A 12,558-nucleotide genomic window follows, 5' to 3' on the forward strand; every position below is an offset into this window, starting at 1 on the left:
CCGGGCCGGGGCCGAGAATCTGCATGTTTCACAGGGACGCTGACAATTCTGAGGTAGGACATTCCAGGGACAGGTTTCCAGGCAGCACCGTCTAGGTCAGCACCACTTACATGGGGTCTGGCACCACGCACAGGAGCTTTGGACAGTGAGTGCGTGAGGTTCCTGGGTTCCAGGCGTCAGGTCTGACCGCACGTTCCTTTTCCAGCATCCTGACCTTTTTGGAGTCCACGTACATCCCTCCCTCCTACATCTCAGAGATGGAGAAGGCGGCCAAGCAGGGGGACACCATCCTGGTGTCCGGGATGAAGACGGGGAGCTCCAAGCTGAAAGCGCGCATCCAGGAGGCCGTGTACAAGGTGGGCGCAGGCGGGCACCTGCGCTCCGGGGCGGGATCTGGACGACTGGTTCCCTCACATATTTAGTAGCAGAGAGGAGATGCCCTACCGGGAACGGTGTCTGGTGTGAGCCACGGCTTAGGAACAGGTGGCCGGGGCACCAGAGCCACCACCTCTGCAGTCACAAGGCATCTTCTTTCCTCAATTTCCAGGGAGGTCCGGGAGCAGTGGGGTTGGCATCAACCAGCTTATCTTCAGTGAGCTCCCCTGTCCCGCTGTAGAGACACATCCGAGCCTTTGGAACACCCAGCCATTTCACCCTGTGCCCCACCTTCAGCCCTGACACTGGTTGCCTGGTCCCACGTGTGGAGGGCTCGGACTCCGGACCCCCCCTCCCCCCATCGTCTAGCCTCACCAGCACCTGCTTCTCCATCAAAGCCCCATTTTGGGAGTGGAGGTGGGGCAGGGGCAGAAAGGACAGCGAGAAGTGGGTTTAGCCAAGGCCTGGTTCCTTCCTGGTTCTTGTGGGCTCAGGCCTGCCCTGCCTGGGCCTCCTTTTGAGCTGCAGACCTGGGGTCTTCCTCTTGTTTGCCTGGTTCCTGCAGCCCAAGCAGGAAGCTTGCGGTACACCTGCTGATTAATTTCTAAAGTGACAGATGAGAATTCACTCTCTTTAGCCATTTGGCTGTAGTTTGGGAATCCTGGAGGGTTTTGGAAACGTGAGGCAGCCACGTTCGGCACAGTCCTGCAGCGTGCCTGGGATTGCAGTTAGTGCTTGGGGAGTTTGTCTTCTTGTGTCCTGGGCCCCATGGGGGCACAGGGCTGGGCTGGGCCCGGGCTCCCGCTGAGCTGCAAAGGCGGCCTTGTCCTGCCTGTGGAAAGCACCCACCTCAGAGCCCGGCCCAAGGTGGGTGCTCTGTGTGGTTGTTTTTTCTTTTTAATGTATCAAAGATATTATTTAACTTATTGGTTTTTTCTGTTGAGGTATAGCTGACATACAACATTATAGTAGTTTCAGGTGTACAACATAATGATTCGATATTTGTATGTACTGCAAAATGATCATAAGTCTAGTTAACATTTGTCACCATATGTAGTTACGGAGTATATTTTTCTTGTGATAGCAACTTTTAAGATCTATGCTGTGAGCAACTTTCAGATGTGCAGTACAGTATTGTTAATTATAGTCGGCATGCTATACAGGACATCCCAGGGCTTATTTATTTTATAACTGGAAGTTGGTACTTTTTGACCCTCTTCACCCATTTTGCCCACCCCCTTTTTGCCAACCACTACTCTGTTCTCTGTGTCTGTGAGCTTGGGTGTTTTGTTGTGTTTTAGATTCCACATGTAAGTGAGACCATATGTTATTTGTCTTTCTCTGTCCCGAAGGGGAGGATCTCAGTCAGCACCTAGATCCAGACCCAGACTGGTTAGAAGCCAGGCCCTCAGACAACAGCTTTTTTTTTTTTCTAATTAATTTTTTTTTTTAGATTTTAACTTATTATTTATTTATCTATTTTGGGGCCGCTGTCGGGTCTTAGTTGCAGCGCACAGGCTTGTCTCTCGTTGTGGCGTGCGGGTTTTCTCTTCTCTAGTTGTGGCGCGTGGGTTCCAGAGCACGTGGGCTCTGTACTTTGGGCACACAGGCTCTCTAGTTGAGGCTCACGGGCTTCGTTGCCCTGCGGCACGTGGGATGTTAGTTCCCTGACCGGGGATCGAACCCGCGTCCCCTGCGTTGGAAGGCGGATTCTTTACCACTGGACCACCAGGGAAGTCCCCAGACAACAGCTTTTAAAGGACGCACATATGTACAGTCCTCTGGGGTTGTGAGCAGAGCCTCCCTGGCCCCCAGAGCCAGGGGATCTGGAGGTGTCTCCTGGGCGGCAGTCACAAGAATCGGGGCTCCAGACAAGGGTGCAGGCTCCCGTCTGGGAGATGCCACGAGCTGTAGTGAGGCAATGGGGGTACAAAGATAATGTCCCCAGCCTACGTTCCCCGAGAGCCCCTCTGTAGACCCTACACGTGACAGCCCTGAAGCCTGCCCTCCAGGCCAAAGCCTCTTTCCAGCAGGTAGGCCTCTTCCACCTAATGGCTGGGGGGTGTCAGTCAGCTGTGTGTGCAGTGTTGGGGTTCGTAGCCCAAGCACTGTCTCTGATGGATGGTCCTGTGGGGCCCAGGGGCCCCCAGGGCCAGGTGATCCAGGGGCATCCCCTGGGCGGCAGCCGCAAAACCCAGGGCACCAGGTGTAAGAGCTGGGGTCCTAGACATGTATAAGAGCCCCCCTCCTAGAGATGCCGGTGCTCTGGAGTGGGGCAGAGGGAGGGCGTGAAGGTATGTCCCTCCAACCCCCAAGGCCTCAGGAAGGGTTTACTGTCAGCCCTTAGATGTGTGTTTAATTAGAAGCCGCCCCTCAGGTGCAGCTGTGATGATTAGCTAATGGGCCTCTTTCCAGAAAGATCGGGTTTCTCTGCTGTGCCCTGGGGCTGGTAGCTGATTAAGAACTCTTTCTCCGTTGGTTCCGGTCCTGCGGGACCCAAGAGCCCACGGCTGGGCACCAGAGACGGGCATGGAGACACGTTCTCTGGCAGCAGCTTCCAGAGTCAGGGCGCCAGAGGCGGGTATATACTCCTTCTGTAAGAAACAGGCGCGCTCAAGTGAGGAGAGGGGCTGTGACGGTGCCCTCCCCGCCCCCGCTTCCTGAGAGCCTTCTGTGGGCCCCTCTGCGCAGGCAGATAAGCCTCTTTCTCAGAAAGCCCGGCGTGTGTCGGTCTGCTATCTGTGCAGTGCCCTAGGGGTGGTGTCCCGCCAAGAATAGTCTCTCCAATCGTCAGGCTCCTGTGGGCCGCAGGAGTACGGCCCCCAGCACGGGCCTTTGGGGCTTTTGTGGGTGGAGCCCCTGGGCCCCTAGTGGCCTCTGTATCCGTAGCCATCACTCCTGACTCGGTGTACTTTGGCAATGACCTCTAAATGGCTGCCTGCTGTACCACAGGGCTCCCCTGGGCTTCTGGGGTGTCCAGAGGTGCTGCCTTGTATTCTCACCCTACCCTCCCTGTGCCCACATGAGCAGACTGGAAAGTTCTAAACACGCTTTCTCTTGCTCACACTGACCCCTACTCCGGGCTCACCTCACCTCTCCTCTCTTCCTCGTGCTAAGAACGTCCGCCCCGCGGAGGTCAGGCTCCTGATTTTGGAGAACATCCTTCTGAACCCAGCTTACGACGTCTACCTCATGGTGGGGACATCCATCCGCTACAAGGTGCAGAAGATCAGGCAAGGGAAGATTACAGGTGGGTCACCAGCTCAGCTCGGTACTCATGGCGACGCCCCCCCTTTTTTATCGCGGTGAAATAGGCCTAACCTAAAATTTACCATTTTAACTATTTTTAAGTGTTAATTTTAGTGACGTTGATTACATTCACATTTTGTGCAACCATCACCACCATCCATCGCCAGAATTTTCTCATGTTCCCAGACTGAAACCCTGTGCCCATCGAACACTGACTCCCCATCCCCCTTCCCCAGACCCTGACAACCACCCTTGTACTTTCTGTTCCATGAATCTGACTGTTCTCGGGACCTCGTATAAGTGGAATCATGTAGTATTTGTCCTTCTGTGTCTGGCTTATTTCACTGAGCTGAATGTCCTCAAGGTTCCTCCATGTTGTAGCAGGTGTCAGAATCTCCTTCCTTTTCGTGGCCAAATAACATCCCATTGTCTGTAGAGACCAGGTTTTAGACACTCAGCCATCGATGGGCGCTCGGTTTGCTTCCGCCTCTTGGCTGTTGTAAATAGTGCTACTATGAACACAGGTGTACAAATATCTCTTCGAGACCCTGCTTTCCATCTTTTTGGGTTTATATCCCTTTGTTTTAAGAATGTCCGAAGCCATGAGCTTCACGTTGGACTGGGTTTTGCCAGTGGGTCTGCCACTGACTGCTGGGCAGCCTTGGCAAGACACTCCTCCCTTTTGGGCCTCAGTTTCTCTCTTGGAGCCCTCAAAGCCTTTCTGCCTGTGCTGAGGGCAGAATGAATTAATGGACGTGGATTTTTTCTGGAAATTCTAAAGTGCCGTGTGCATGTGATGCATCTTCAGTGCTGAGTGTTCTTAAGGCAGCACCAAGCCTCCTGAGAATTACTGTCGTTATCATCCTTTCGTTTAGTTTACACACAGTTCTTGGTCAGAGCACAGGTCATCTAGTGTCTCGGGTATAAGCGTGTCCCATTCTAGGCCCGAGCGCTTGGACGCGTGTCTGGGCAGGTGCTCCCCGGTTGCTGGCTGCTCTGTCTGTGCTACAGGGCATCAGTTAGGAAGCGTGTCCATGCTTTAGCATCCGAGCAGCCTGGGTTTCCTCCATAGTTGGGTCTGAAAGTCTGAGGGCAGCGGGTCTGGTCAGTGATTACTGTGTGGCAGGGCGCTGCAGCCCTGGGGAGGCCTCAGAACCGAGGACAGGCCCCTCCTGCCCCGAGGCCTGGTTCTCTCCCACACGGGGTGCCCTGCTGAAGGGCAGTAGACTGAGGGTTCCACGTGTCTCCGTGTGCTGGGCGTGCAGCGTCCCGCTCTTTAGCCCCTGTCACCATGCAGGCGGGCTGTGTACGTAGCTGGGCTGGGGGTCCTGGCCAGAGCCTGGCGTGCACCGGAGACTTTAGGGCTGCAGAGTCTAAAAGCAAAGGGACGAACCTGGGTGTGGCTTTCTGAGACCCTTAAAGGGGAGATGGCTCAGCGGTGGAGCTCTCAGGACCCTGCCCCTGCGTCCTCAGGGGGAACGCAGTGGAGACAAGTTGAAAGACCAGAGGGCACCCACAGGGGCTTCTCAGAAATACCATCTCCGCCAGAGCACTGTCTCGAACACATTGTGGCCTGATGGAGACAGTCTGGAACATCTGACCGTCATGAGAGTTTCCTAGGTGTTGTGCTTTTCACATTATGACTCAGCGACTCTGTGAGGTGGGTTGCATTAATACCCTGTTTTACGGACGAAGAAACCAAGGCACAGAATGCCTGATAGTCACAAAGCTGTCGGGTCCTTGGCCTTAATCAGTCCTGCAGGGTCGTGTGGTGCTGGGCCCCAGAGGAGCACAGGAAGGGCTTTCTGTTCTCCCAGGGCAGGGCCGGTGGCCCCTTTGTGAGGGCAGATGAGGGCGGGGAGCTGTGCCCCCACCAGGGAGGTTAGAGGGGATTTAATAAAGAGGGATTCTGAGCTTACCCTTTGGTGCATGGCCCAGATGGACAGCACATGCCAAGACACCCAGAGAACTTTGGGGTTTGCTCACTGACCTACGGTAGAAGTCAAAGAATGGGGCACATGAAAGATACCCCCGGACAGGAAGTAGTTAAGCTGCCTCTCTTGCATCTGTGTGGTAATGAGATGGAAAACGCCTCCAGAAATAAACACACCTACGTGACTCATGGTAACGGGTGCCACAGGGCTGGAGTGGATTCCAGACAGATGCTCTAGGGGAGCAGATGGGGGAGGAGCCTGCAAAGGTCCACCGGGAACACGACATCGGGTGGAAGCTCACTGTCCATTTGTTTTGATGGGTTGTGTTGTTTTGTTTTGTTTTTTAATTGAGATACAGTTCCCATCACTGTCATTTTTAACTGGCTGCTAGACAGGAAAGTCAGGGCATGACATCATTACAGGGAACATGAATTTTGGCAAGCCCCTGTCTTGCACGGCATCCCGCAGAAGGTTCAGAGAGTTACAGGTGAGAGGGCAGTTACCCCAAATTAGTTCTTCACATTTTCTTTCAGTCTTTCTTCCTTAAACATGTAATGTTCCTTCTTGCCTTCCATATTTTTATTTCCCGACGTCTGCCTGCCTTCTGTTAAGTAGGGGCTTCCTTTCTCTCGGGCCCGTTTACGGAGCCCCTACTCTGTACTGCGGGCACTGCTGGGGGGCTGCAGTGGTCAGGGGGCTGCCCGGGTTCCTCCCGCCTGGAGCTCCAGTGGTGACCTGCAGACACCCCCGCCAGTGGGGCAGGCAAGGGAAGAGAGGGGCCTGGAGCAGGGGTGTCTGTGAGGCCATGGGCAGCGTTCCCAGCGCAGAGGGGGCACAGCCTTCTGCCCTTGCTGCTCGCTGCCTGGTGCTGGCGCTGTAGATGTGCCCGGCCCAGTAACCAGCCTATTAGACCGAACAAGACGTGGGGAGGACGAGCTGGCTGAGGGAGTCGATGTCTGAAAAGAACTCGGGTGACGGGAATGCTGGAAATTACTGGGATAAATTGTGCTGAGGTTGGAAAAGGGACGGGTGTGGGACAGGGGTTCCTGCGTCCAAGCCTCAGCTGGTAAAGGACCCATCGCACCCTGAGCCGTGGCCTCCCAGGGCGAGTGCATGCTGGGCTGCCTGATGGGCTGGGCTCGGAGGCAGGGCAGTGGGCTCCTTGTCATTCTGGGCTCGGAGCCTCCGCCCCCGGAGCTCCATGGTCCTCCCTGGACCCTGCATGGGGTGGAAGTGGGGGTTCTGACAATCAGAAGCACATCTGGGGGGTCAGCCAGGGTCAGGAGGGGTCAGAGACCGGGTCTCCTAGGAGAACTTGGGCCTCCTGGCCATGGAAGGGCAGCCTACAGGATGACCCGTTACCCTCAGCGGGTGATAGCAGGGCTGGATTGGGGCCCCAGGAGCAGCCTTCCTCTGCCTGTGGACAGACGGGGACCTTTCACATCCACAAAGCCTTCCTTGTTCAGTGCCTCTGAGAAGTAGTGAGGTCCTGCAATACAAGAGGTGTTGAAGGGCTTCCCTGGTGGCGCAGTGGTTGAGAGTCCGCCTGCCGATGCAGGGGACACGGGTTCGTGCCCCGGTCCAGGAAGATCCCACATGCCGCGGAGCGGCTGGGCCCGTGAGCCATGGCCGCTGAGCCTGCGCGTCTGGAGCCTGTGCTCCGCAACGGGAGAGGCCACAATGGTGAGAGGCCCGCGTACCGCAAAAAACAAAAAAGAGGTGTTGAAGGGGTCCGCCAGACAGGCCCTTCTCTTTATCGCCTTCGGGCTTTGTACATAGGGTTACATCACGTGGTGCAAGGTGCGTCCAGAGTCGGTCTGTTTATTTCCTGAAAGGGCCTTTTTCATTTGCAGAATGTTACACAAGGGAGGACGCTAGTGCTTCCTGAAGCAGCACCGAGTAATGCTGCTCTCTGAGCAGTGCCATTACCTTATTATTTTATTATGACGTGTGTCCTTGATGCACTGCTGCTGTGTTTTGATCCCTGGGTACATCGTCTACAAGTCTCAACCCAGCATGGCTGGGCTTCCCCATTAGAGACCAGGAAGTGGGTTGTGTGGACTGGAAGGGCTTCTCAGTTCCAGCAAGTGCCTGTGGAAATGCAGAGTGCTGGCTGCCCCCCCCGACACCCCTCCTCCCCCATCCCCCGAGTTTGGTTCAGCATGGGGCCAGTTATTTGCAGTTTCCCAGGTGATGCTGGTGGCCCAGGGAACACACTTTGAGAACCCTCTGTTCCAGGGCACATTCTTGGGGACTTATTGGAACACACAACAGATACCCTGGGACAAGAGGTGGGCAAGTTGCCCCCCTTTCAGAATTCCTGGGAGTTTGGAAGGATGTTCTAGCTGAAACTCCTCCAGGATCCTTGTCCTGGGCGCCTCCCATGGCAGTCCCTGCCTGGCACCCCAGTGGTGAGCAGGGAAGCTGTCTGTGGTCCTGCATCCTGTCCCTGTCTCATGCAAGAGGGCTGGAACGGGGCCACATACGCAGGCACAGCGAGTGGGTTATTTGGAAACCCCCAAAGGACGCCTAGGTCCAGTGAGCCCCACCCTGGGCCCCTCGATGCAGAAGCCGACTTCACTTGCTTCCGTGATGAACAGGAAAGGGTCTGATGTCGGTATCCGGCCAGCAGCTGGCAGTTTGAGTCACAGGCTGTGCTTAATTTTAAAAAAGAAAGGTGCTCGTGGCATCCACAAAAAAGTGATTGCCTCTGAAAATTCATGGAGAGTGTCAGCTTTGTCCACAGCCATGGAGAATACTATTAAAATTTAAAGCACTGAAAAAAAATGAAGCGAAAAAATCAAGCAGCTGTACTGACAGCAGGGTCCAGGGATTGGGGTGGGGGAAGGAGGCGACACTGACTTTTAACATTTCCTGTTTTTGCTCTCTCTCCCCTCTCTGTTCTGCTTTGTTTCTGGGTGACCAGAACTCTCAATGCCCTCCGATCAGTACGAGCTACAGCTTCAGAACAACGTCTGGGGCCCCGAGGGAGACCCGGGCCGGCCCGTGGCGGTCTTGGCCCAGGACACATCGTTGGTCACCGCAGTGCAGCTGGGACAGAGCAACCTGGTCCTCGGCCACAGGAGTATCCTTTTCCCGGGCAGCGCGCACGCATCTGCGTGTCTTGCACAGGAGATGTGCTGTTTGGAAGTCAAGTCACTTTTCTCCCTGAAAGCTTGGCGAGGCTAAAAATAGCCCCGTTTTCCCTCAAGGTCTGAAAATCAGAAAGGACCAAAATCTCACCCCAGCTGAGCGGAATCGCTCACCTCTGGGGAGACTTGCTTTAGAGGTTTTGAGGTGAGGGGTGGTGGCCGGAGAGGAGCCCCAACCCCGCCTCTGGAACCTTCTCTGGTCTCATCTGAGGGGCCTGGCCGAGGCTGTTTCCGTGTGGGTTGTCATGTGTCCCCAACTTGTTTGCATGCCCCGGGTGGTCGCCAGGGTCCTTGCAGAGGTCCCCCTTTTGGAGTGGAGGAAGTGCCCTGTGGCCGCTGAGTCTGGAAACGGCCTGTGCTGTGCGTGGCCTCAGGCCGGGACCTTCCCATCCCCTCTTCTCCTCACGTGATGTTGATGATAACGAAGCTGTGGGAGCCAAACCGACGCCTGCCAGCTGGTTTATTTGTTCCTTAATTCAGAATCCAGGTATCCGCATGCAGGGCGCTTCCCGGTTACCCAATAGCACCATCTACGTGGTGGAACCCGGGTACCTGGGTGAGTGGGCATCCTGGCTCGTTTGTGATCACAGGAGTTAAAAAGTCACATAAAAGTAACAGCCCCCCAGGAAATGCTTCACTCTGGCCAGCTCTGCCAGCGGGGAGGCTGGGGACATCAGTGCCACCCTGCCCTTTCTGGGGCTGCCCCCCCCAGCCCTTCCCCTGTCTGTGCACAGAAGAAGCAGAGGGTAGACCAAGGTCGGCTGGTGGCCAGCTCTGCAGGGAGAGAAACAGGATAGGGTAGAGTGGGGGAGGGCTGTGTCTTCTGGTTTTATACCAGGGCTCTGCCCAGACCTCACCATGGCTATGGACGTTTGGAAGATGCCTTGGTGGAAGAGAGGGCGAGGCTTGAGGCCGAGACAGGAAGGGAGGAGTCCACAGCCCTGGAGGACCTGGACGGGCACAGCCAGGGCCCAGGAGCTGCCGTAGAGACGACCCCTGGAAAGATGTCTGGACACACGTGTTACCTGGGCCTGAGCCGCCTCTCCTGTTGGTGGTTCGGGTGAGAGAGCTGTTGGCTGATACCCAGCAGCCCCCTGGTCCTCTTGTTGGCTGCTGAGTGAGGCTGCTGTTGGGTGAGACCCATGCTGACACGTAGTGACCTTGGGCAGGGTGGCCCTGTGTGTCTTGGGAGTGCCATCTGCTCAGAACCCTTGGTACCTTCCGTCTGTCTGGCACGTGCGGGGCACTGGAGTCTGGAGGAGGGAAGTGGGGACCTTGTGCTTGGTTTTGCAGGGAGAGACCACTGCAAACAGATGGTGACAGGACAGTGGTAAAGAGTTAGTAAACGTGAGTGCAGCGGAAGGGCTTCTGGGAGATGGTGCTCGAGGCAGGCGTTTTCTCAGAAGCTGCTCTTGTGCGGGTTCACTATCCTGGCAGAGGCACAGCTCAGGCGATGGTGTGGAGGTGGGCAGCACGTGGCGTTGCAGGGGTCAGCCAGCAGCTGGCGGCATCGTGTGTGGGAACAGAGCTGGAGGCCTGGGAGGGCAGGGCCGGCTCACAGGGAGAGCGCGCAGAGTGTAGACCTACGGTGGATTCAGGGTGTAGACTCTGTGGATTCAGCGTGTGTGCCTACTGTGGATTCAGAGTGTAGACTCGCTATGGATTCAGGGTGTAGACCTACTGTGCACTCAGAGCGTAGACCTACTGTGGGTTCAGAGTGCAGACTCACTGTGGATTCAGAGCATAGATCTACTATAGATTCAGAGCACAGACTCACAATGGACTCAGAGTGTAGACCTACTGTGGATTCAGAGTGTAGTCTCACTGTGGGTCAGAGCCACCGTGGATAGGGTCAAGTGTGAATGGGCCCTGGGGCAGCCGGTGGGGAATGTTTGGTCCTGGTGCATCTGAGGTCAGCTCAGGTTCTGAGGGCTCAGGCCTGATATGGGCATTAGATCTCACCGTCACGCACAGCTGGTTCCTCCCCGGAGGAGTGCAGAGGAGCGGCCTTGGGGCCTCGGTGCTGACCAGGCCTAGTGCCATCCTCTCCCTCAGCCACAGGCCCCTGTGGCTTCAGCGCTGAGGCTCTGTGCGTGCCTGTTTTGTAGGGTTCACAGTCCACCCTGGTGGCAGGTGGGTGCTCGAGACCGGCCGCCTGTACGAAATCACCGTCGAAGTGCTTGACAAGTCCGGCAACAAGGTCTACCTGTCGGATGTGAGTCCCCCTTCGGGCCTGATGGGGTTGGGGGGTGGGGTGCGTCTCCTGGAGCAGCTGCCCAACGAGCAGCCCCCAAACACAGGGGGCCCTGAGCAGGCAGGCTGAGTTGCAGTGCTTCCTAGCGGTGCGGCTGGGTCCATGGAAGACAGTGTTGTGGGACCCCTCGGGCGTCTCAAGAGCCTGTCAGCCTGTGCGTCTGCACCAGGGGCCCCGCTTCCTACAGGGCTGGAGCTGGGAGAGGAGGCCCCTGGCAGCAGGGTCACAAAGGCAGTGCCGTGGAGGTGGCGTCTGCCCGCTGCCCTCCTGCCCCTCCTCATTAGCCCGGGGACCTCACAGCACTGCAGAGCCTCAGGGCCAGGAATACCCGCAACCTGTCCGGAAGGCCCCTTGACTGAGGCCAAGCTCAGTAGCTTCCTGGCTCTGCAAAGAGCATCACAAATGGGCAGGTGGAAAGCAGTCTCGGCCGTGTTTGGTCCTTTGTGAGAAATTCCCAGGATCATGAGAATCTCCGGACCTTCCTTGTGGGGTCTGAGGTTTCGAGGAGGGGGCGAGGTTCCCCTTCAGCCTCTCTGCCGAAGCCACTGCCTTCCTTGTGTTACTAGACAAAGACGCGGTCGATCACCATTTTGGGTGAAATTAGCTCTGAGGGCTTTTGATGTCCTTTTCTGTATTTGGTGGTTTCCTTGTTGGGACCGCAGGGTCTGAGAGCCAACAGTAGCCTTTGGGCTCGGAGCGCCAGGTCCTCGGGCCACGAGGGGAGGGCAGCCTGGGAGGGGTCAGAGGTCAGAGGCCAGAGCACTCAGAGCTCAGATCCAGGGCCTGGCTGCTGTTTTGGGGCCACACGGCTTCTTTCCTGCGTCCCAACGTCCCTGAGTTGTCCTTGGAAGCTCATCTCACCTTCCCGCCTCACCTTCCAGAACATCCACATCGAAACCACGCTCCCTGCAGAGTTCTTTGAGGTTCTGGCTTCTTCCCAGAACGGGTCGTACCATCACGTCAGGGCGACAAAGAGAGGCCAGACGGCCATCGAGGCCGCCCTCACCTCCGTGGTGGACCAGGCAAGTTGGCGCCTCCCTCGGCCCCCCCAGCCCCCCCAGAACCTACGCAGATGGAAATGTCAAACCAGGCTGGACATGAGCCCGGGGGAGTCGGGACCCCAAGTGTGCACTGCTGTCGTGGGCACCACGGGGGTCCCTCCTGCTCTGGGCTCACAGTGGTGTCTGGGGGTGGGGGGTTTGGCCTTTGCCTGTCCCCTGTCCCTGTGCTGGGCCAGAGCCCCTCTCCCTCTGCCCTTTGCTGGCCCCTGTAAAAGTGAGCCTGCACCTCTGGGCCTGGGGGTGGAATCCCTCGCCAGGAGCAGTGTTGGGCCCGTGTGTCCAGCCATGCACTGACCAGGACCCACGAGCATCTCTTTGGCTGTTTTGGGTGCTTGGATTCTTCAAAGTTTTAAAATTTCCCCCTGTATTTAAAAGGCCAGTCGGTTTCGGTGGGAGCAGATTTTACTGATTGGAAGCTTGGTGTGGGTGTTCTTATCTTCCTACCCCACACAAACCTCTCCCGGACCTGGCAGCGGCAGAAACGGCCTGTGAACCAGGCAGAGATTCCTACCAAAGGGAGACTCCTACCGCTT

General features: G+C 56.6%; 1 protein-coding gene across 3 annotated transcripts in view; it reads left to right on the forward strand.

The window, feature by feature from the left end:
* The window catches only part of NUP210 (nucleoporin 210), a 99,182-nt gene that overhangs the window by 21,595 nt on the left and 65,029 nt on the right, over window positions 1–12,558 (forward strand). For all 3 annotated transcript variants that reach the window (XM_033865513.2, XM_073787767.1, XM_033865512.2), the window contains exons 5-10: window positions 206–356; window positions 3,493–3,625; window positions 8,485–8,643; window positions 9,198–9,266; window positions 10,819–10,925; window positions 11,846–11,986. In XM_033865513.2, coding sequence (XP_033721404.1) covers window positions 206–356; window positions 3,493–3,625; window positions 8,485–8,643; window positions 9,198–9,266; window positions 10,819–10,925; window positions 11,846–11,986 — 760 coding nt within the window. The remainder of the gene's footprint in view (window positions 1–205; window positions 357–3,492; window positions 3,626–8,484; window positions 8,644–9,197; window positions 9,267–10,818; window positions 10,926–11,845; window positions 11,987–12,558) is intronic.

This window comes from Tursiops truncatus, chromosome 10 (genome assembly GCF_011762595.2).
Source record: "Tursiops truncatus isolate mTurTru1 chromosome 10, mTurTru1.mat.Y, whole genome shotgun sequence".
Taxonomy (NCBI): Eukaryota; Metazoa; Chordata; class Mammalia; order Artiodactyla; family Delphinidae; genus Tursiops; species Tursiops truncatus.